The 21,472-nt window shown below is 36.1% G+C and overlaps 1 protein-coding gene across 9 annotated transcripts in view; it reads right to left on the reverse strand.

Annotated features, from left to right (window-relative positions):
• Positions 1-366: 366 nt before the first annotated feature.
• The window catches only part of NR3C1 (nuclear receptor subfamily 3 group C member 1), a 471,067-nt gene continuing 449,961 nt past the window's right edge, over positions 367-21,472 (reverse strand). For all 9 annotated transcript variants that reach the window (XM_059917382.1, XM_059917377.1, XM_059917380.1 and 6 more), the window contains 5 exons: positions 21,069-21,347; positions 20,451-20,595; positions 16,449-16,579; positions 5,125-5,282; positions 367-4,532 (listed from right to left, as the gene is read on the reverse strand). In XM_059917382.1, the coding sequence (XP_059773365.1) occupies positions 4,380-4,532; positions 5,125-5,282; positions 16,449-16,579; positions 20,451-20,595; positions 21,069-21,347 (866 nt within the window). In that variant the 3' untranslated portion in view covers positions 367-4,379. The remainder of the gene's footprint in view (positions 4,533-5,124; positions 5,283-16,448; positions 16,580-20,450; positions 20,596-21,068; positions 21,348-21,472) is intronic.

Below are 21,472 nucleotides of genomic sequence, written 5' to 3' on the forward strand. Positions count from 1 at the left end.
TAAGAATTTTGACTAGATAATACATTTATTTACATAAAATATCAACTTTCATGATAAAGAAAGACTGTTACAGTTGGAGAAGGCTTAGGAGTGAGTTCTTCCTTCCCTTAATAGCCTTTGCAGTAGTTGGTACATGACCATTTGAGGCATAGATGGGACAGTCTTTGGGTCTTTGAAGCCAGGGTTAAGCTCATTTTGAATTTCTCCCATATTAGCGTGTAACCGTTGCCACATTGACATTTAAATGTCCACTTTAGCATCTTAAGCTTCCTGAAGTGGTAACTCCACCTTCAGTAGAAGAGGGAGGAAAAAAGCAGGAAAATTGGAACTGCATGAGTTCTACAAAAGCATGTTGGAGTCATATAATGAAAAAGCAGGTTTTTTTTTATTATTATGTTTCTCCATATTTGGCATTGCTGTAATTGGCTAACTAACATTTACTGCCAATTCAGTACAAATGTGTGGTTTGGTAATACCAGAAGAGCAACTTTAAATGAAAAATAAAAGTTAAACATTTCCACACAAGATTTTACAGTCTGACATTTCACTGCGTAGGTAAAAAGACACTTTTTTTTTTTAAACTACAGATTATTATTCAGCATGAATAAAAAACTACAACTTTTATTTTTAAACAGGAGTCACTGGTTTTAATTTTTACACATTTTAAAATTACTGTGATAAAAAATAATGAAAAAGCTTCTTAATAATGCCATACACAGTATAATATAGATTTGTCCCCATTATATAGCATTTGTTTAATATACAAAATAGAATATTGACACACTTGAATCTATGTGTAGTTAAGCAAGTTATTCGAGGAGGGTATTTTCATACAGCCTTTCATCAGAAAATAAAATCCTTCTTTCAGGCATCTTCTAGAGAGAAGGTAATCCTTTCCCAAAAACCTGGTAACTAATCCTTGGTGGACCAGGCTGACTGAAAACGATAAACTTCCATTCCAAGTGGTTAACATGTCCTCCTTACACTCTTACTTCCAATTCTCAAACCAGGCACAGAAAAACACTTTCATCTACAGCTACAGTCTTTTGGGTGATCCACCAAGATCAAAATCTCACTGAGGGCTGCCACAGTTCTTGACTTCTATCAGATCAAAGTATAATAATATTGTTTATCTCATGGTGATGTAGTTTTAGGATATTTAACAGAGAACTAAAATGATAAGACTTAACGATAATAGGTTGTGTAGATAGATAAGTGAAATTGGAATTGCTCCTTCTCCCATCCCCCAGTTCTGAAGTGAGGCTGGCTTTCCTTTATATGCATATCCAGAGCTCATCCTATGCTAAATATTAAGCTCTTCATAAACACTAATCATGCTGGTTTTCCTTTTGGGGTGTCTTTTTTTTTTTCAGGAGAAGGAAGGTGCTCTTTTAGGGTCCCCTCCCATAGTTTTAGACAGTTGGGTATACATATCCCAAAGCACTTGTATAGTATCCCATAGCAAGGCCTAAAAATACAGAGAGGGTCACTTTTTTCTACCAGTAATTAAAAATACTTTTCAGGATTTGTTGTGAGTCACCTAGGCACGTCACCTCTCGCTGAAATTACTACAAACGTCAACAGTTTGGGATGGCAAGATACAACATACATAGAAGATGAAGCTGCTTTCAAATAGCACCATAGCTTTCTTCACTTAAATCCATAATTATACTCACACATAATTCAGGTAAATTTCTTCTTTCCCACATATCCTAAATTGTCACAGCTTCTTTTTCCATTTAATGTACAGCCTCCTATAGTTTTATGAGTGTCAGTCCATTTCCTTTTAACCACAAAGTGCACATATCTTTTATTCACTGAGCTCTATTTCTGGGGAGCCAAGGTTGTTGGGGCTAAAGTCCAGATTCCCGTGTGATGTGCTTTCTGCAGCGTTCTATAAATGAATAATAATTTATCTTTCAGAAGCTCTTTCTGAAACGTAACACTGTCGCTGATGATAATATTCAAGCGGTATTTCTTAGGCACCAAAAATTTCACATCCAGCTGGGTTACAAACCATTCTAAAATACTTTGAGATCAATTTAAACAATTACAAAGGAATAGCCCCTTTTAGAGAGCATTCAAAAAGCAAATGATTACATTTTTTATTAAATAATTTCTCTAAAATACCGAAAAATAAGAACATTCAAAAAGCATTCAAAGAAAACATAAACATGTCCTCATTTGGAAAGGAACTCTTGTAGGAAAGAAGGGAATTAGTGTATTATTGGCAACCTATGAGATTCTGCACTATTTACATATTGCTGGTACCTCTATGCGTATTATTGCCAAACTTCTAAAGCCTCTGTTTTTATTAAACTGTTGGAGAGGCTGTACGTGATGGTGCCTGTAGGTGTGTAAGCACCGCCTTTCTGTCCCCTGTTTAAACACTTTAGCGCAAGGGGAGGTTCAGTAAACTAAACCTGCGCGGACAGACTCACTGTTGGAATGAGAAGGGTGGCCATTCTGGGAGGCAGAGGGTGACTTCCTCTCTGACCTCAATGGGACGGAGCCTCGAGAACCTTCATAGCACACAGGGCCAGCCTCCATTTCCCTCTTCCTATAGAGCAGACCTGTTTGGTTTCTGAGCCCACTGCTGCCTGTATGAATGCTCGCACACATTATAAATCATAGAGGTTATCCGTCAACATTTCTTTGACCCCTACAAAAAATATATAACATGTCATGATAAAACAATCTCATCTAAAAATCATTCTTATTTTACACTATACAAGCTATTTTACAATCATTTTAATAAATTGCATGTAAAGCTGCAGTAGCCCTTCCCTTCCCAGATTAGTGAATACCAATATGATATATATCTGAAACTATAACTAAATATAAAAATATATTAGAAGTTTCATATTTTTAATATTAGATTTTCAGTTTTCTATTACACAAATAATTTGGCCACCTTGAATAGAAATCAAATTTCTTGTGGCTTAGTAAATACAAGTTTTGAGTTTACAGAAAGTTGGTAAGGTGCACACAGAAAGGGCTACTACAGCTTCTATCTTGTTTAAAATGATAATTCTCAACAGTGAGGAGGAGAAATTCACATGACTTTTGTTGAACTCCATGGCACACATAAGGATGTGAGGGATGTATAGTTTTACGAACACGGAAGTCTGACGTATAGTCCTAAATCAGAAAAATCAGTAGCTGAGCTTTCCTGTACCCCCAGGAAAGAAAGACCAATTGGTGACAAATGGGAATGTGAAAATGGGTGTCTAGCCACTTTTGCCATATTACAGACTTTGGGGGGGGGGGGGTGTAAAGTTTAGAGGGAGGAATTACTTGGACAGATTAAAATCTTCTCAGCTGTGTTTCAGCTGGTTATCTGGAATCATAACTTTTAAGAAGTTATACAAACTACAACAAAAGGTCCTGAAAGACAGTTTACCAACTTTCTTGCCATCTAACCATTGCAGTGATAGGGCGTTAGGTACAAACAGGGCCTCTTGGTAGTTTTATTTTTTTTATTTTTTATTTTTAAATTTTTTTTTAATTAGTCTTTTGTAATCCATGGTTTACCCAGCAGGTCACTGGACTAGCTGCTCTACACCAGTTAGGATGGTTAATTTGCACAATCTATATAATTCTCCACTGAAGCAGATATGTACAAAATATGAGCTTTTTTGACAAGAAAACTGGAGATTTGAGTCAATTTTTGTGGTCTTCTGATAGCTAAGTGCCATCAGGTTAGAAGCACCAACCCATTTTCACACAGAAGATTAATGTTTAGAGTTTATTTAGGAAAGCTATGAACTAGCTGCCCATCTTAAACAGCTATACAATAACTTGAATACAAAAATTATGTAAGAAAAAATGAGCAAGCATAGTTCACTGAATATAAAGGAAATTGTTAAAACCAGACAGTAATAGCTATAAAAGGCACAACTTCCCTTTTCTGATAATACACTTGTAAACTTTTTTCAGGTTTCCATGCATAAATCAAAAAATGCTATCCTAACTATACAGGGGAAAATACACCAACAAAAAGTCTAGAAAATCTTGTCCAGCCAACTGTGAAAAGTATGAGCAGAAAGTTCATCACGCAGACTTCGGGCACTGGTGGTTTAGGTGCCATCCTTCTCTGAAAGTGGAGCTTACCCCTGTGTTATTGTTTCTAATTTCTGGGATCCACCAACTATCACTTTCTACTTTTCCCATCACTGAAAAGTGATGGCTCAACTGCTTCTGTTGCCAAGTCTTGGCCCTCTATAAACCACATGTAGTGCGTATTTAAAACAAAACAAAAACCAAAACCAGACAAAAACAAAAAAGAAAAACAAAACTGCTACAGGACAGATTGACAGTGTGTACAATAAAAGCTATAAATTCAACTTTCTTTAAGGCAACCCTTCTTATTAAGGCAGTCACTTTTGATGAAACAGAAGTTTTTTGATATTTCCACTTGAATATTTTGGTATCTGATTGGTGATGATTTCAGCTAACATCTCTGGGAATTCAATACTCATGGTCTTATCCAAAAATGTTTGGAAGCAATAGTTAAGGAGATTTTCAACCACCTGCAAGAGAATATATAGTAATGATCAGTCTTAAAAACTTAGCAGTAGGGATATCTCATGCTTGTTGTTGGCCTCTTTTTTTTTTTTTTTTTTTTTTTAAATTTCTGACTTAGAATATACCAATCTCTGCTGGAATTCCCCAGGTGAAAAAGAAGTTTACCCAAATAAAATGAGCACTCAGGTACCAAAGATCTTTGAATTTCTTAAATTGTATATAGAATTATACGGAATTAAGTATTTTGTGAAGAATTGCAGTACCATAGTATATGAAGGACACATTCGAACTTACTGGATAAATTCATACAAAAATAAGGAATTCTACCTTTTAAAAAAATAGTGCTGTTAAATTCTGTACTAGCATCATGATGTTAGATGCACATAACTAGATGAAACAGTATTTCATAATTGGCCTTAGGAGAAATGTGTGCCAAACTGAACTTTATAGGTTGAAATCAAACCATCACGAAAATCCATAAATGGGAAAAAAAAAAAAACCCCAACAACTACTGGTATATAATTATATACACTAATCAGGACATACTTTATGTCTCAGAAAATTCTTTTGATATTTGGATTTTTGTTTGACACTTACATCATGCATGGAGTCCAAGAGTTTTGTCAGCTGGTAAAACCGCTGCCAGTTCTGACTGGAGTTTCCTTCTCTCTTGACGATGGCTTTTCCTAGCTCTTTGATGTAGGTCATTCTAATTTCATCAAATAGCTCTTGACTCTTCAAACCTTCCTTAGGAACTAAAAGGTTAAGATGTAATCAATTAAAGAATTTTCTTGTGATAACTTTTCATTTATGCAAGTAGGGCATTTATTAGTAGTAGCACATTTCATGATTTACATAGTCTATCTGTTCTTAATGCACTCCATTAAAACAGAAGCATTTTTGAAGGATTATGAAACTACAGCCATGAGAGAATATGGGATAATAGAACATTGGAGGACTTAACTTTGGGTTTATCACTTTGTTTCTCATTTATGAATGGAGCTGGTAAGCACCTTCCTCCTTAGTTCACAAAGCTAATTTGAAGACCAAATGAATAATACAGTGACTGTCATTCTGCCCTTGAGTTTAATTCTAGTACAGACATAGACGGTTTCAACAAAACAGTGTTTATTCTTTCAATTACATCTTGGAATATCTGTGATATCACCAGTCAATTAGGACCTTAAAATCAGCATGCAATACATTTTATTAATCAGTGTGTTAACATACTGAGTTGGTACAATTCCAGTCTAAAAAGAAACTTGTTTTTTTATGTGGCTTATATATAAGCCTTACTGGGGAGCAAATATCTGCCTTTCCTTATGTACAGAAATACAGAAAATACCTCATGGATCATAAAGTTGGTATAAAATCAGTTTTTTACATTACTCTTCAAAAAATGATACCAGTAAGAGGGACTGTGAACAGAGTGTTAACCATGGTTTCACTTAGTCTTGCAGAGATTATGACTTTTGTGGATGCTACATTTCTTAAAGTGTGCTCCTAGGAACTCTGGTTCTGTGTTAATGATGATTAGGGAAAAAAGGATTTGATGGTCAGAATTTAGCAAAACTAAGTGTTTAATACAAAGTTAGGCAGATTTCTGGATTTCAGGACTTCTCAGAGCTATAATTATGCACTCTCCAGGGAGGGGAACACATTGTTTCCCGAACTTAAACTTCATTGCTGCTGACATCTTAGAAAATGCTGGAATAGAGGAAAAGCAGTGGGTTCAGGAGAAGGAAGTCTTTTTCATTCTTACTTGCCCTGTGGACTTGAGTATAACCTCCCTGAGCCCGTTTCCTACTCTTTCTCAGTGAATTAAAAAAAATTTTTTTATTTAAAAAAATTTAGATATAATTAATATATAACATTACAATTTCAGGTGTATAACACAATGATTTAATATTTGTATATATTGCAAAATGATCACCACAGTAAGTCTAGTTAACATCCATCACCATAAATTGTTACAAAACTTTTCTTGTGATCAACTTTTGAAGATTTTACCCTTAGCAATTTTCAAATATACAGTATCATTATTAACTGTAGGCACCCTGCTGTACATCTCCATGAATTATTTATTTTATAGCTAGAAGTCTGTACTCTCTAAACTCTTCACCCATTTCTCCCATCCCCCAACACCAGCCCCCCAACACACACACAACTCTGGTATCCACCAGTTTGTACTCTGTGTCCATGAGCTTTTGTTTTTAGATTCCACATACAAGTAAGATTATATGGTATTTGTCTTCTCTGACTTATTTCACTTAGCATAATGCCCTCAAGGTCCATCCACGTTGTTGCAAATGATGAGATTTCATTCTTTCTTATGGCTGAGTAATATGCCAGCAAATATATATACCACATTTTCTTTATGCAGTCATCCATCAGCGGACACTTAGGCTGTTTCCATATCTTGGCTATCATAAATTATTCTGCAGTGAACGTGGGGGTGCACTTCTCTTTTCCATATCTTTTTTTGTTTCCTATGGTTAAATACCCCAAAGTGGAATTGCTGGATCATACAGTAGTTCTATTTTTAATTTGCTGAAAAACCTCCATACTGTTTTCTATAGTGGCTGCACCAATTTACATTCCCTGAAGAGTGCACAAAGGTCCCCTTTTTCTCCACACCCTTGCCAACACTTGTTTTCTTTGGGCTTTTTGATAATAGTCATTCTAATAGATGTAAGGTGTGGTTTTGATTTGCATGCATTTCCCTGATGACTAATGATGTTAAGCACCTTCTTATGTACTTGTTGACTGTTTGTATGTCTTTGTGAGATGTCTGTTCAGGTCCTTCGCCCATTTTAAAAACCAGGGTATTTGTTTTTTTGCTATTGAGTTGTATGAGTTCTTTATACGTTGTGGATATTAACCCCTTATCAGATATATGATTTGCAAATATTTCCTCTCATTTGGTAGGTTGCCTCTTCATTCTGTTGATGGTTCCCTTTGCTGTGTAGAAGCTCTTTAGTTTGATATAGTCTCATTTGTTTATTTTGCTTTTGTTGCCTTGGCTTTTGGTGTCCAATCTGAAAAATCAACCCCAAGACGGACATCAAGGAGCTTACGGCCTATGTTTTCTTCTAGGACTTCTATGATTTCAGGACTTATGTACAAGTCTGATGTATTTTGAGTTAATTTTTGTGTATGGTGTAAGACAGTGGTCCAGTTTCATTCTTTTGCATGTAGCTGTCCAGTTTTCCCAACATCTTTACTAAAGAGACTGTTGTTTCCCCATTGTATACTGTTGGCTCCTTTGTCAATATATGCACGGCTTTATTTCTTGGCTCTCAATTATGTTCCATTGATCTATGTGAATGGTTTTATGCCAGTACCATACTGTACAGCTTTATAATATAGTTTGAAACCAGGGCGTGTGTTCAGCTTTGTTCTTCTTTCTCAAGATTGCTTTGGCTATTCTGGGTCTTTATGCTTCCATACAAATTTTAGCATTGTTTGTTCTGTTTCTGTGACAAATGCCATAGGAATTTTGATAGGGATTGCATTGAATCTGTTGATTTCTTTGAACAGTATGGACATTTTAACAATATTAATTCTTCCAATACATAAGCACACAATGTCCATTTATTTTTTTTATTTCCTTCAGTTTCTTTCACTGAAACGTCTTAGTTTTCAGCGTACAAGTCTTTTACCTCTGTGGTTAAATTTATTCCTGTGTTTTTTGTTCTTTTTGATGCAACTGTAAATGGAATTGTTTTCTTAATTTTTTGTAAATTGAATTTGTATCCTGCAACTTCACTGAATTTATTAGTTCAAACAGTTTTTTTTGATGGCATCTTTAGGGTTTTCTATATATAAAATCAGATCATCTGCAAATAGTGAGGGTTTTACCTATTAAAAAATTTTTTTTTCAAATAGTTTTATTGATTACAATTAAACAGGCAGTAATAATTAGACCACCCAGGATGTGCAGACCCCAGTTAGAGTTTTACTTCTTCCTTTTTTGATTTTGGATGCCATTTATTTCTTTTTCTTGCCTAACTGCTCTGGTTAGAACTTCCAGTACTAGGTTGACTAGAAGTGGCTAGAGTGGGCATCCTTGGCTCTCACTCCTTATTTCAGAGGAAAAGCTTTCAGCTTTTCACCACTGAGTATGACATTAGCTGTGGGCTTGTCATATATGGCCTTTATTATGTTCGGATACCCTATTTCTATACTGGGTTTGTTGAGAGTTTTTATTATAAATGGATGTTGAATTTTTCTTTTTAAATAACATCTCTATTGGAGTATAATTGCTTTACAATGGTGTGTTTGTTAGTTTCTGCTGTGTAACAAAGTGAATCAGCTCTACATATATCCCCATATCTCTTCCCTCTTGCGTCTCCCTCCCATGGATGTTGAATTTTGTCAAATGCTTTTTCTACATTTATTGAGATGATCATATGGTTTTATCCTTCATTTTTTTAATGTGGTATATCACTCTCATAGGATTTTGGTTAGGATTAGACCAAAGAATACATATGAAAACGTCTTGATTCCATAAAGCAAAGTCGACACTTCTAAGATGTCAGTATTAGTGTGAAAATGAAGGCCACTTAATCAGGAGTGATACTCTTATCACTGCCATGTTTAAAGTGGGTTACAAATAATCTAGTTATTGCTAATTTTTAAAATAATGACTGCTTACTTATAAATTTTTTTCCCTGCTGGTTGTCCTCATTCTAAAAATAATTAGGGGAGAAATCCTATTCAGTATTTATATTTAAAAGAATTTCATCCATTCCAAATTACCGCCAATAATCCTTGGGATTTTTGCTTTATGTAGTTCAGGGCCATATATTCAGAATTATTTTCCTGGTGAGTAGAATGCTGTATCTAATGAGTATCTTTAAATATAGAACTGTTTTGGGGGGCCTTAGAGTCTATTTTGATAATAATGTAGCTGCTTCAGCTTTCTTTTGGGTAAAGCCGTGGTCAGCAATGACCCACTACCTGCAGCCTGTTTTTGTAAATAAAGTTTTACTGAAACACAGCCATGGCTGTTCTCCTTAAGTATTGTTGATGACTGTGGTCACGTCACAAGGGGCAGAGTTTGAGTACTACTGACAGAGACTGTATGCAAAGCTGAAAACATTTACCATCTGGCCTTTTACAGAAAGTTTGCCACCACTGGGTTACACTATGCATAGTATATCAGCCACTCAACATCTTTATTTAGGTATATCTCTTGTAAATAGCACAAAGTTGGATTGTTTTCTTAATCCAGTCTTGCACTTTCTATATCTTTTTATCTTGGAGCCTTGCAGCATTTAGTCCATCTATATTTAATGAAATTGCTGATATATTTGAATTATTTGTACCATCTATTTGTTACTTCCTCTTATCATGCCTTTGTTTATGCTTCCCCACCCACCGCCTCTCATTTCTTTTATTCTTTTGGATTGATTTTTCTTACCATGTTCTCCCCCCAACCCCTCATGGTTTGGTATGTACTTTGTATACTCTGTACAGTCTTTCTATTTCTTGTTGTCATCCTTGAAATTTAAACACTCATTTTTAACTTATCAAACTTGCCTTTTTTTAAAAAAATAAATGTATTTATTTATCTTTGGCTGTGGTGGCTCTTTGTTGCTGCGCGCGGGCTTTCTCTAGTTGTGGCGAGTGGGGGCTACTCTGTTGCGGAGCAGGGGCTCTAGGTGCATGGGCTTCAGTAGTTGTGGCACGTGGGCTCATTAGTTGTGGCTCGCAGGCTCAGTAGTTGTGGCACACAGGCTTAGCTGCTCCGCAGCATGTGGGATCTTCCCGGACCAGGGCTTGAACCCATGTTCTGCATTGGCAGGTGGATTCTTAACCACTGCGCCACCAGGGAAGCCCACCTTCTTGCATGTATGTAACTATTGTGTACTTTAGTTGTATTTTTTAACTCCCCAAAGACACTATTACTGTTATTTTATACAGTGTTAGTTTAAATGTATCTAAATATTTACCACTTTCTGTGTTCTTTTTTCCCCCTACAAAGATGGGATTACTTTCCTTAGCCTAAGTATATCCTTTAATATTACTTTACTGAGGATCTGTGGTGGCAAATTTTCTTTTGACCTTCATTAAAAATAAATAGGACTATTGGTATATTTAGGTCTTTCAAATTTAAAGTGGTTGAGATATTTGGATTAATATCTACATGTTTGTGACTTTTCTACTCACTGTTCTTGTTATTTCCTTTTTTCTGCCTTTTCTAGTTTTTATTGTGTTTCGTATGATTCTATTTTTCTCTCCTCTCAGTATATCAATTATTACTTCTTTTTAAAGTTGTGTTTAGTGGCTGCCCTAGAGTTTGCAATGTACATTTACAACTAATCTACATCTCCTTTCAAATAGCACTGCACTATTTTATAGGTAGTGCAGGTATCCTTAAAACAGAGTATTCCCAATTCTTCACCCCCATCCTTTTAACATTGCTAACATTCATTTCACTTATCCATATGTTATAATTATCCCATACACTGTTGCTATTATTACTTTAAACAGTTATTAGATCAATTAAGAAGAAAAATGAAATTTTATTTTCATCTATTCCTTCTCTAGAGCTCTTCCTTTCTTTAAGTAGATCCGTGTTTCTGAACTAAATTAATCTCCTTTCCTCAGCAGAACTTCTTTTAACATTTTATGCAAGGCAGGTCTTCTACGACTAATTCTCCCAGATTTTTGTCTGTGAAAGTCTTCCTTTTGCCTTCACTTATGAAGGGTACTTTCACTGGACACCAAATCTTACATGGGTGATCTTTTTCTTTCTTTCAACACTGAATAAATAGTTCACTACCTTCTTGCTTGCATGGTTTCTAATGAGAATTCTAATGTAATTTTTATCCTTGTTCCTTTATAAGGAACAAGTAAGCTGTTTTTTCCTCTGGCCTCTTTCAAGATTTCCTTATTGTCTTTGGTTTTCTGTAATTTGAGTAAAATATGCCTAGGTGTAGATTTTTTGCTGTTTATTTATCTTTCTGGGTATTTTCCGAGCTTCCTGGATCTGTGCTTTGGCGTGTGTCATTAATTTTGGAAATTTATCAGCCTTTATTGCTTCAAATATTTCTTCTGTTCCTTCCTTTTTACTTCTGATATTCCCATTACTTGTACGTTACACCTTGTGCAATTGTCCTCACAGTTCTTGAATGTTTTGTTGCATTTTTTTCATTCCTTTTTCTCTTTGCATTTGAGTTTGGGAAGTTTCTACTGAGGTATCTTCAAGCTCAGTGATTCTTTCCTTGGCTGTGTCAAATCTGCTGATGAGCCCGGCATTCTTCATTTTCATTACAGTATTTTTAATTAATTTCTAGCATTTCATTTTGATTCTTTCTTAGAGTTTCTACCTCTCTGCTTACAAAACCCATATATTCTTATATGTTTACTTTTTCCATTAGAGCCCTTAATATATTAATTGTTGTTATTTTAAATTCCCTATCTGATAATTATAACATCTGTGTTATATCTGAGTCTGGTTTTGATGCTTGTCTCTCCAGATTGTAGTTTTAAATTTTTTGCTGAGAGCTGGATATGACATATCAGAACTGAGGTAATTAATTAGGCTTTTAATCTGGTTAGGAGCAGGTTGTGTTTAAGGCTTGCTGAAGCTATAGGTGTTAAGAGGTTTCAGTTTCCTCTAATTTCCTTGTTCTTATTTTTTTTCCCCCTGTTGTCTTTGAGTTTCCCTAAGAACACCTTCTTAAATAGCTGTGTTCTGTAGGTCTCCCAGTTGTAATTCTGGATTATACTGGAACTCTGTTAATATGATTGTAAGGTGTTGGGGATGTGGAGTGTTTTATACTTTTATGGTTAAATCTCAGGTTTTTCTTTTTTCTTTTTTTTTAAATTAATTATAGTAGGCCTGAGTCCCTAGGCTCTGACCTTTAGACGTGCTTCTGAACCTTTTTTTTCCCCTCCTCCTTCTCCTCCCTTACATGAGATACGAAGGTAAAGGGGGCTGGAATTATCTATTTGCCCGTTTCGCCACGTCAGAAACATGAGGGAATCTTTCTCTGATCTTCACCTTGAAAACCTGGTGGGGCTTCTGGAGGTAAACCCCAGAAAACTGTGGGGGACAACCCCCCTAAGACTGGGTCCCCAGAGTTTTTAACGTGCCAGCTTTTCCTCACTTCATCTCCAGAAATTCATCAAAAATACTGTAAGTGTTCCTATGTTACTGGCTCCAGTAGCTTCTGTTTCCAGAAAGCTGATCTTGGCTGAGCTTCTCTGTATTTGCCTGTTTCTCCAGATTTTCAGGTAGTGGTTTGCGCCCTGTGACCTTACTTTACTGATGGATCTAAAAAGAAGTCATTGACTGTCAGTTTGCTCAGCTTTTACTTATTTGTGAGGATGGGAATGATAACTGCCAAGCTGTTTAATTGTGAGAGCTGAAACTGGAAAGCCACCCTCATTTTTCAATTTTTTTTTCCTTAGCTTTCTGAAAAAACTTACTCCGCTTTCTTCAATTGCTGCTGTTCTGGAAAGTTTTCAGCCATTATATCTTTTCTCCTTTCATTTTGGATCTCTCATAATTATAATAAGACCAGAGCTTTTTTCAGCTGGTGTGCTATGAATGGGTTACGAATGTGTTGATAATGTCTGTTACGCTGGTTGCCACTGGTTGCAAGTAGCCTTATTCATTTACCTCATTGTGCTATGTATGAATGCTATTTTTTATGTTCATTATGACACGAAAAGAGTTGTGAAGCACTGTTTTAGACCTCCTCCCTCAATCATGCCTCTTATTGTTGTTCATTTACATACATACATAACACACATATATAAATAATGAATACATGTACATGTATACACACATATATATGCATCTTAAAAATTGTATTCTGGCTAATTTCTTCAGATACATATTTCAGTTTAAAGTCTCTTCAAATGCATCTAATCTGCCTTTAGAGCCATCATTTTTTTTTTTTACAATTGCACTTGTCTTTAAACTTACTAAGTATACTAATTTACCAGGCTTTGCAAATATCCTCTAAGAGAAAGCTAGCTTCAGAGTGCAGCTTACCTCTTTCAGTACCTGCCTGCACAAAGTTTTAGTCTAGCATTTTTTTAGTGGGAGGTAAGGATACCTATGTCAGAGTAGAAGTCTAATTATATCTTAAGGTATGTATTTTCATTCTTCTGATTTTATTTTTTTTTTAAAGAACCAGTGATATATACTGGTTCAATTTACTTTTTCTTATCATCTACAATGGAAAAAAAAATACATATAGCTCAGTGAGTCTGGAATGTATAAAACTTAAAGCATCATTTTTTACCAGTAAGGTTAGTCAGTATCTTAGCACTGACCTGTACCTGGATATTACCAATCAAAATGATTCATGATCAGAAATTTAACTGTTTCCTCAAATAACATCAAGCTCACTTCTTTAACAAGAGTACTGCTATAGGTAACCTTAAAAATTAGTATTTTTAATGGGTTGTGGAAATTTTTCTTACTTTGATTGAAATATTAATATTCCTTAAATCTAGTGACATTAAACAACCTTTTGTAAAATGAAGATAGTATGAAAGCATTAATATTGATGTGTGCTTTGGAAAAGCTTAAACAGATATAGTCGTGCAGTTATTTAGCAACTTTGAAACCACAGTTGTTACTAATGGAATGAAGGCTTTTTTAAAAAATTGGAAAGCTACTTGTTTGTATATGAAAGAGGTACTCAGCTATCAACTCTGTATTTTATAAATACTAACCTAATCATTTTTACTGGAGTGACCTGAAGTTTATAATGCTAACTGGTTCACAGACCTTCTTTTATTAGTTGTTGAAAATGCCACATTTTTACTAAGGTAGATAGACGAGATACTTCGTATTTTTCAAAAGTTTTCTAGTATGCCTTTCCTAGCTGAAAGTAGTCTCACTGAAGTTCATATACCAATAACTTCATCTAAACTTTCAAGATTGTTCTATAAACTCTAGATAGAATCTGTCCAGCAGTCCAGCTCCAGTGCTGCATTAACCAACCTTCTAATAGTAATCAAGCACACCTTTTGTAGGTTATATCTTTTTCTCCCATAATTTTTTTTTTAAATTAATTTTTACTGGAGTATAGTTGATTCACAATGTTGTGTTAGTTTCTGCTGTACAGTAAAGTGGATCAGTTATATTGTATATATACATATACCCACTCTTTTTAGATTCTTTTCCCCTATAGGCCATTACAGAGTATTGAGTAGAGTTCCCTGTGCTATATGGTAGGTTCTTATTAGTTATCTATTTTATGTATAGTAGTGTGTATATGTCAATTCCAATCTCCCAATTTATCCCTCCCCCCGCTTCCCCCTTGGCAACCATAAGTTTTTCTACATCTATGACTCTTTCTGTTTTGTAAATAAGTTCATTTGTATCATTTTTTATTAATTTATTAATTAATTAATTTATTTATTTTTGGCTGTGTTGGGTCTTCACTTCTGTGTGAGGGCTTTCTCTAGTTGCGGTGAGCGGGGGGCCACTCTTCAATCGCGGTGCACGGGCCTCTCACTGTCGCAGCCTCTCTTGTTGTGGAGCACAAGCTCCAGATGCGCAGGCTCAGTAGTTGTGGCTCACGGGCCTAGCTGCTCTGCGGCATGTGGGATCTTCCCAGACCAGGGCTTGAACCAGGGTCCCCTGCATCAGCAGGCAGATTCTCAACCACTGCGCCACCAGGGAAGCCCCATTTGTATCATTTTTTAAGATTTCACGTATAAGCAATATCATATGATATTTGTCTTTCTCTGTCTGACTTACTTCACTCAGTATGACAATCTCTAGGTCCATCCATGTTGCTGCAAATGAATGACATTATTTTGTTCTTTTTTTATGGCTAATACTCTACTGTATATTACCACATCTTCTTTATCCATTCCTCTGTTGATGGACATTTAGGTGGCTTCCATGTCTTGGCTATTGTAAATAGTGCTGCAGTGAACACTGGGGTGCATGTATCTTTTCGAATTATGGTTTTCTACAGATATGTGTCTTGGAGCGGGACTGCTGGATCATATGGTAGCTCTATTTTTAGTTTTTCAAGAAACTTTTTATACTGTCCTCCATAGTGGGTGTATCAATTTACATTCCCACCAACAGTGCAAGAGGGTTCCCTTTTCTTCACACCCTCTCCAGCATTTACTGTTTGTAGATTTTTGTGGTGCTAGCCATTCTGACTGGTGTGAGGTGATATCTCATTGTAGTTTTGATTTGCATTTCTCTAATAATTAGTGATGTTGAGCAGCTTTTCATGTGACTCTTGGCCATTTCTTTGTCAGTATTTCTTCTTTGGAGATATGTCTATTTAGATCTTCTGCCCATTTTTGATTGGGTTGTTTTTTTGATATTGAGCTGCATTAACTGTTTGTATATTTTAGAGATTAATCCCTTGTTGGTCACTTTGTTTGCAAATATTTTCTCCCATTCTGTGGGCTGTCTTTTCGTTTTGTTTATGGCTTCCTTTGCTGTGCAAAAGCTTTTAAGTTTTATTAGGTCTCATCTGTAATTTCGTATACACAGTAGTACTCATTGTATAACTAAAATTTTTCACCAAATAACAGTGCAGTAGAGAAACAAAAATCATTCTTGTTGGCATTCTTCTCTGTGTCTTCTATACTGGCATTGTCAAAGGTTGCAGGACGGAAGAAGGCTGTAGATATTCCAGATCAGTAGAGACCCCCTCCTCCCTGCCATGTGATTCATATACCTCTCCATTTCTCCATGATACCTATCTATCTATCTTATTAATCTTGGTATCACTGACTGTACCTTTCTAAAATTTTACATTTATGAAAATCTAAGGTACCTGACTAGCAGGAAATAGTAGACTTGGTATAATCATTAGTGCTTTGTATACAAATAAACCTTTGTTTCTAGACTTCTATATTTTTACGCTTTTGAATATTTAGGTGACTATTTATTAGAAGAGAGTAGGTGTTCTACCAACCTGAAGAGAGAAGCAGTAAGGTTTTCATACAGAGATACTCTTCATAAGATACCTGAAGTCTGTTTAACTCAGAGGAAACATATAGCATATGTTTACATTGGTCATACATGCAGGGTAAAGCCATTCTCTGCCTGTGAAAGACAAATATCAGTGTTTGAGTTAGGAAGAAATAATTCTTGTTCCCCAAAAAAGTACTTTTTTGTTCTATTTTGCAAAGCCATGAACTCATCTAACTATTGCAATTAATGCTAATTCTCTCTGGATTAGAATTTTGGAAAACTTTCCTTAATATAGTGGAGAAATTATTATTCTACATTTGTTTTATTTAAGTATTTTAGAATTTATTTCTACAGAATTTATTACCAGGTTTTATGGTAGTATTTGAATATGTCCAGTTAGACAACACAGTTTTTAAAATCCTACCCATTTGAAAATCAAACGGTATTTTTTTTCACAGCATTCCATTCTAAAGACAACTATATGTGATACTGTTTACAGTTACGTAGAGGGTCAGAATTAGAACTTGACTGTAGGCTTTCTGATACCCAAAATCCGCCTCTGACTGACATTATGCGACTGAATATTCTTCCAACTAAAGGTACCCCAAATGAATTCTCAATTAGGATTCTCAACAGTTAGTATCACATCTATGATTTTCAAATAGACTCTCAAACACTAAGAGCCTGAAACTGAGCCTCATTCATGCTTTTAAAAATGCCTCAAGATCTGTTTTTTTTAAAAAATTTTCTGACAGAAAGTGATCTTGGACTTCTTAACAGAAAAAAAAAAAGATGATTATTATCACAACAGCATAAGGATACAAGAATGGGAAATAAGAATGCCCACTTAAAAGCTGTTGTTTCTGTAAGCCATTTATCCTCCAATAAAGTTGAACACTGAGAAAAAATTTCTGTTAACTCCTACTTTATGTAAGAAATACCAGGTTATGCTATAACTGTTAAAGTCTAAATTTGAGTGCCCCCCAAATAAAAACTCTGAATTAGATTAATTTTATAAAAGAGGATATGTTGGTGTTTCATATAAATTCAGAGTTTTAATCCCAATTAAATGACTTCAAATTGCCTTTTAGAAAGTGACTATGAAGAGTAAATACAGTCAACAACATGTTGTTTTGGTTTAAAGATTTTTTTTTTGATGTGGACCATTTTTAAACTCTTTATTGAATTTGTTACAACATTGATTCTGTTTTATGTTTTGGATTTTTGGCTGCGAGGCATGTGGGATCTTAGCTCCCCAACCAGGGATCGAACCCACACCCCCTGCATTGGAAGGCGAAGTCTTAACCACTGGACTGCCAGGGAAGTCCCTGTCAACATGTTTTTAACTTTTTAAGTAAGCATGGTCAGATTCTGAAATGAGCAAGTACTAAGAAATTTCAAATGTCTTTGAATATACATATAAGCTACATATTTTGATCAGTTAAATTTGATCAAACAACTTAAAATCTTGTCAAATTGTGAGGCAGTGGTTTGAGCAGTCTTTTTTGGCAATAGATAGTCAAGGTGACTTCTTTCTTTGAAGTAGATACCTAAGAGTATGTGTGGAGATCTGGTCTGGTGAACCACATGGCAGTGCCTACTAACTGAGAGCAGAGATATGGCCCCTTCTTGGAATACAAAGAGTCTGATTATAGTACATATTTCACATGCCTCTTGTCATGTTTCTTCTCACTATGAAGACTGGTCTTCTCCTTCAGGTCTCACTCAGCTCAAATGAATGACACCTCCTCCAAGAAGCTATTAGCCACCCTATCTGAAAAAGACCTCTCTCTAGTAAAAACTCCATCACAGTCTGAGATTACTTCTGTGTCTCCCCAACTAGAGTGTAAGCAATAAAGGTCAGGAACTTTGTCTTGTCCTCTGCTAATACTGTACCAGGCACATATTAGGAGTGTGGTCAGTATTTGATGTTCCCCTGTAATCCATTTTCCATCATGTTTTCCTCTGTTTGAAACCCCCCCTCCCCCGTGCACTGGTTTCTTCATGCTCTGAGAATAAAATCTAAACTCTATTTCATGGCCTACAAGATGCTGCTTGACTTGGTCCCTGTCCACTTCTCTAAACTCACAGAATATCCTCAGTGGCTTTCTCTCAGTTCCTTACACATGCCAAGGTTGTTTCCAGCCTTTGTACTCATCTTTTCTGCCTGAGATGCCCTACCTTTCCTATAAGCTTGTTCTTTTGTACTATTTAGTGCTCAGCTATTTAGAGAGGCCTTCTATGGTCCCCGAATCTAACGTAGCCTATACCCCTCTCCCTTCCCCTCCCCACACACTATTCTATCATGGCTCTCGGAAATAATTTTGGTCATTTATTTGATTTTCCTCATCAGTATGTTAGCAGGGGCCTCATCTATTATATAGTTCAAGCTCTTAAATAGTGTCTGGCACTTGGTAAGTACTCAAATATGATTATTACCAATAGAGCAACAACACCAAGTTTAACTCAATAATTCAGCCTCTTTTAAAATAGTTAGAGCTAGCATCATCCAGCCTCTACTAAAATAGATACAATAATTCGAGCTTACTACATAAGGCAAGCCCCCTCCCATTTCACACTCAGCTCAGCTCAAATAGATGCTTTTCTGTAACTTCTACCTGTTATTTTTGTGCCTGGCATACCCAACAGATAAAACACTATGTTTGCTTTATCTTCACAGGCTATCTTTTTAGGCTGTCCTCATCATTCTCAAGTGTCCTTTTCTCCTTCCTCCATTCATCCTCTGTTCATCAGTTGATGTTAATTTCCAAACTCCTTGCCACTCTGGACATATTTACAATTGTCAGTCAGTCACTGTTACTTTTAATATGGCATCCTGAACACAAACTACTAATGCCATCATTAACTCACATAGAGTACAACAACAAGACTATTATTCTAATAATGTGGTTTAAGACTTCATTAATTTTTTTGGAATCCTTAGTCAGTAGCACCCAGAGCTCACAATTTTAAAATCTCTACCTTTTTTCACATGAACACGAATCTCCTTCATTTTTCACTCTGCCCAGACCAATGGGTATGTATATATGAGTGTGTGACTCTCCTGTTTGCATTCTAATAAAGGAAATAAGCTGTGAGTACTAAAAGGTAGAAAGTGATAAGAGCTAGGGATGTACAGCAGAGAGGTTTTACATGGTGGTATGAACATCATGAGCTAGGGGTATGTTTGAAGAATAGATCATTCTGAGTGGGAACAAAGAGTATGTGAAGGAGAACGACGAGAGATAAAATTAGGCCGGATTCTGGGAAGCCAGAAACCATGCTGAGTATGCACTGAGTGCTCACTGAAGACACCTGTGTGTTGGGGTGATAACATTATATGATCAAACTGTGTTAGGAAGAAAAACTTAGCATGATGGAGGATAAACTGGAGGCGGAAAACTAGTTAGAAAACAACTGCAATGGGTAAGGGGGAATGGATATCTGAAGTATTTCACAGGCCTAGAGGACTAGAGAATAGCTGATTTATCAAATCTTAAAGTGTGGTTGGTTCTCTCCCAAATTTAAAAATAAAATCTTGTTCCCATGTTCTTTCCAAGTCACAGACATTGAGTGAGCCTTGCCATGCAAAGAGATACCTCTTGTCTCTGGGTCCAGACCTGTCATCCCCTCATCCTAGTTGTCCTCATCTGTAATTGTCCCTGCTGAAAGCAAGATCAGTATGAATTGCATCATACAGTGCAAACACTGCATCTGTTTCCTTTCTGAAATAGGGTTATATAATTAAAACAACGCCACAGTAAGATTCCTTTTTACTTGCTGTAGACTTAACTGACCCAAAGCAATGCTATTTAAAAAAATATCCTTAAATATGTCCTGGTACAGTAATAATGCCACATGTAATTTGCTCTGCATTACACTTGGCCTGCCTTAAGCATTGATAAACTCTATTTCAAGTTTGCCCAGTTCCAAGACACCTGGTAGGATTGATTCAGTCCTGAAGGAATATGAATACAGGGAAAATGACTCACAAATGACTTACTCATTAATAATCAGATCAGGAGCAAAACACAGCAAGTTTGAACTTGATTGTCTATATGATCTCCACCCCAGGGCAAATGACATGAGGAACATCCATGAATATTGCAGTAGGGTCATTTGGTCATCCAGATGTAAGTTCCTGAATCCTGAATTAAGAGGAATAAAGGTATGAGGAAACATTCTAGTTGCCAAAGAGAAGATCATCTCCCTGGGAACTGCCAAAGACAGTTTTGGAGGACTCTTAACAGATAGAGGAAATGAAGGACAAACTGGGCACAGTTTTCCTTTGTCATCTGACATGTTAAGCACCAAAGCCCTCAGTACTTTTTAATAGCATTCAATGTAAGAAAACTTAAGAGTTGCCAGTTTTTGTCACCTTTTGCCTATGTGAGTAAATATGGACTAAATAGTAAAATAGAAAGCCAAGAGTCCTGTCCTGGGATGTTACTCATTCAGTGAATTTAAGTTAAACAAACTTCCCCTGATATTTATACCTCTTTCCCCCTTGATGGAGTGGGGATGGCAGGAGGCCATGGGACCAGGGCGATAGAAAGCCCGAATGTTTTATTTAAAAGATTCTTAAGACTTGTGCCTTAGCTATGTTATCTTTGCATCTTACCTGGTATCGCCTTCGCCCATTTCACCGCTGCGATCACCTGCCGCCCACCTAACATGTTGAGTGTGGTCATGATCCGCCAAGTTGTATCTGGAATGGAGCTGTCGTAGCCCGCATATATCACCTCCGGCTCAATGACCTCCAGCAGTGACACCAGGGTAGGGGTGAGTTGCGGTAACGTTGCAGGGACTATTGTTTTGTTAGCAGAATTTTCAGAAGTTTCTTGTGAGACTCCTGTAGTGGCCTGCTGAATTCCTTTTATCTTTTTCTTTGTTTTTCGAGCTGTGGGTATATTAAGAAAAATACACAGAAATCAGCTGTAATGGGAAAATCTGGGCAGCACAGTTTATTAAAGAGGTATTTTAATATCTGCAACTATTTAATTTGAAAGAAGAGAAATCTTTTAT

Source organism: Balaenoptera ricei, chromosome 3 (genome assembly GCF_028023285.1).
Source record: "Balaenoptera ricei isolate mBalRic1 chromosome 3, mBalRic1.hap2, whole genome shotgun sequence".
NCBI lineage: Eukaryota > Metazoa > Chordata > Mammalia > Artiodactyla > Balaenopteridae > Balaenoptera > Balaenoptera ricei.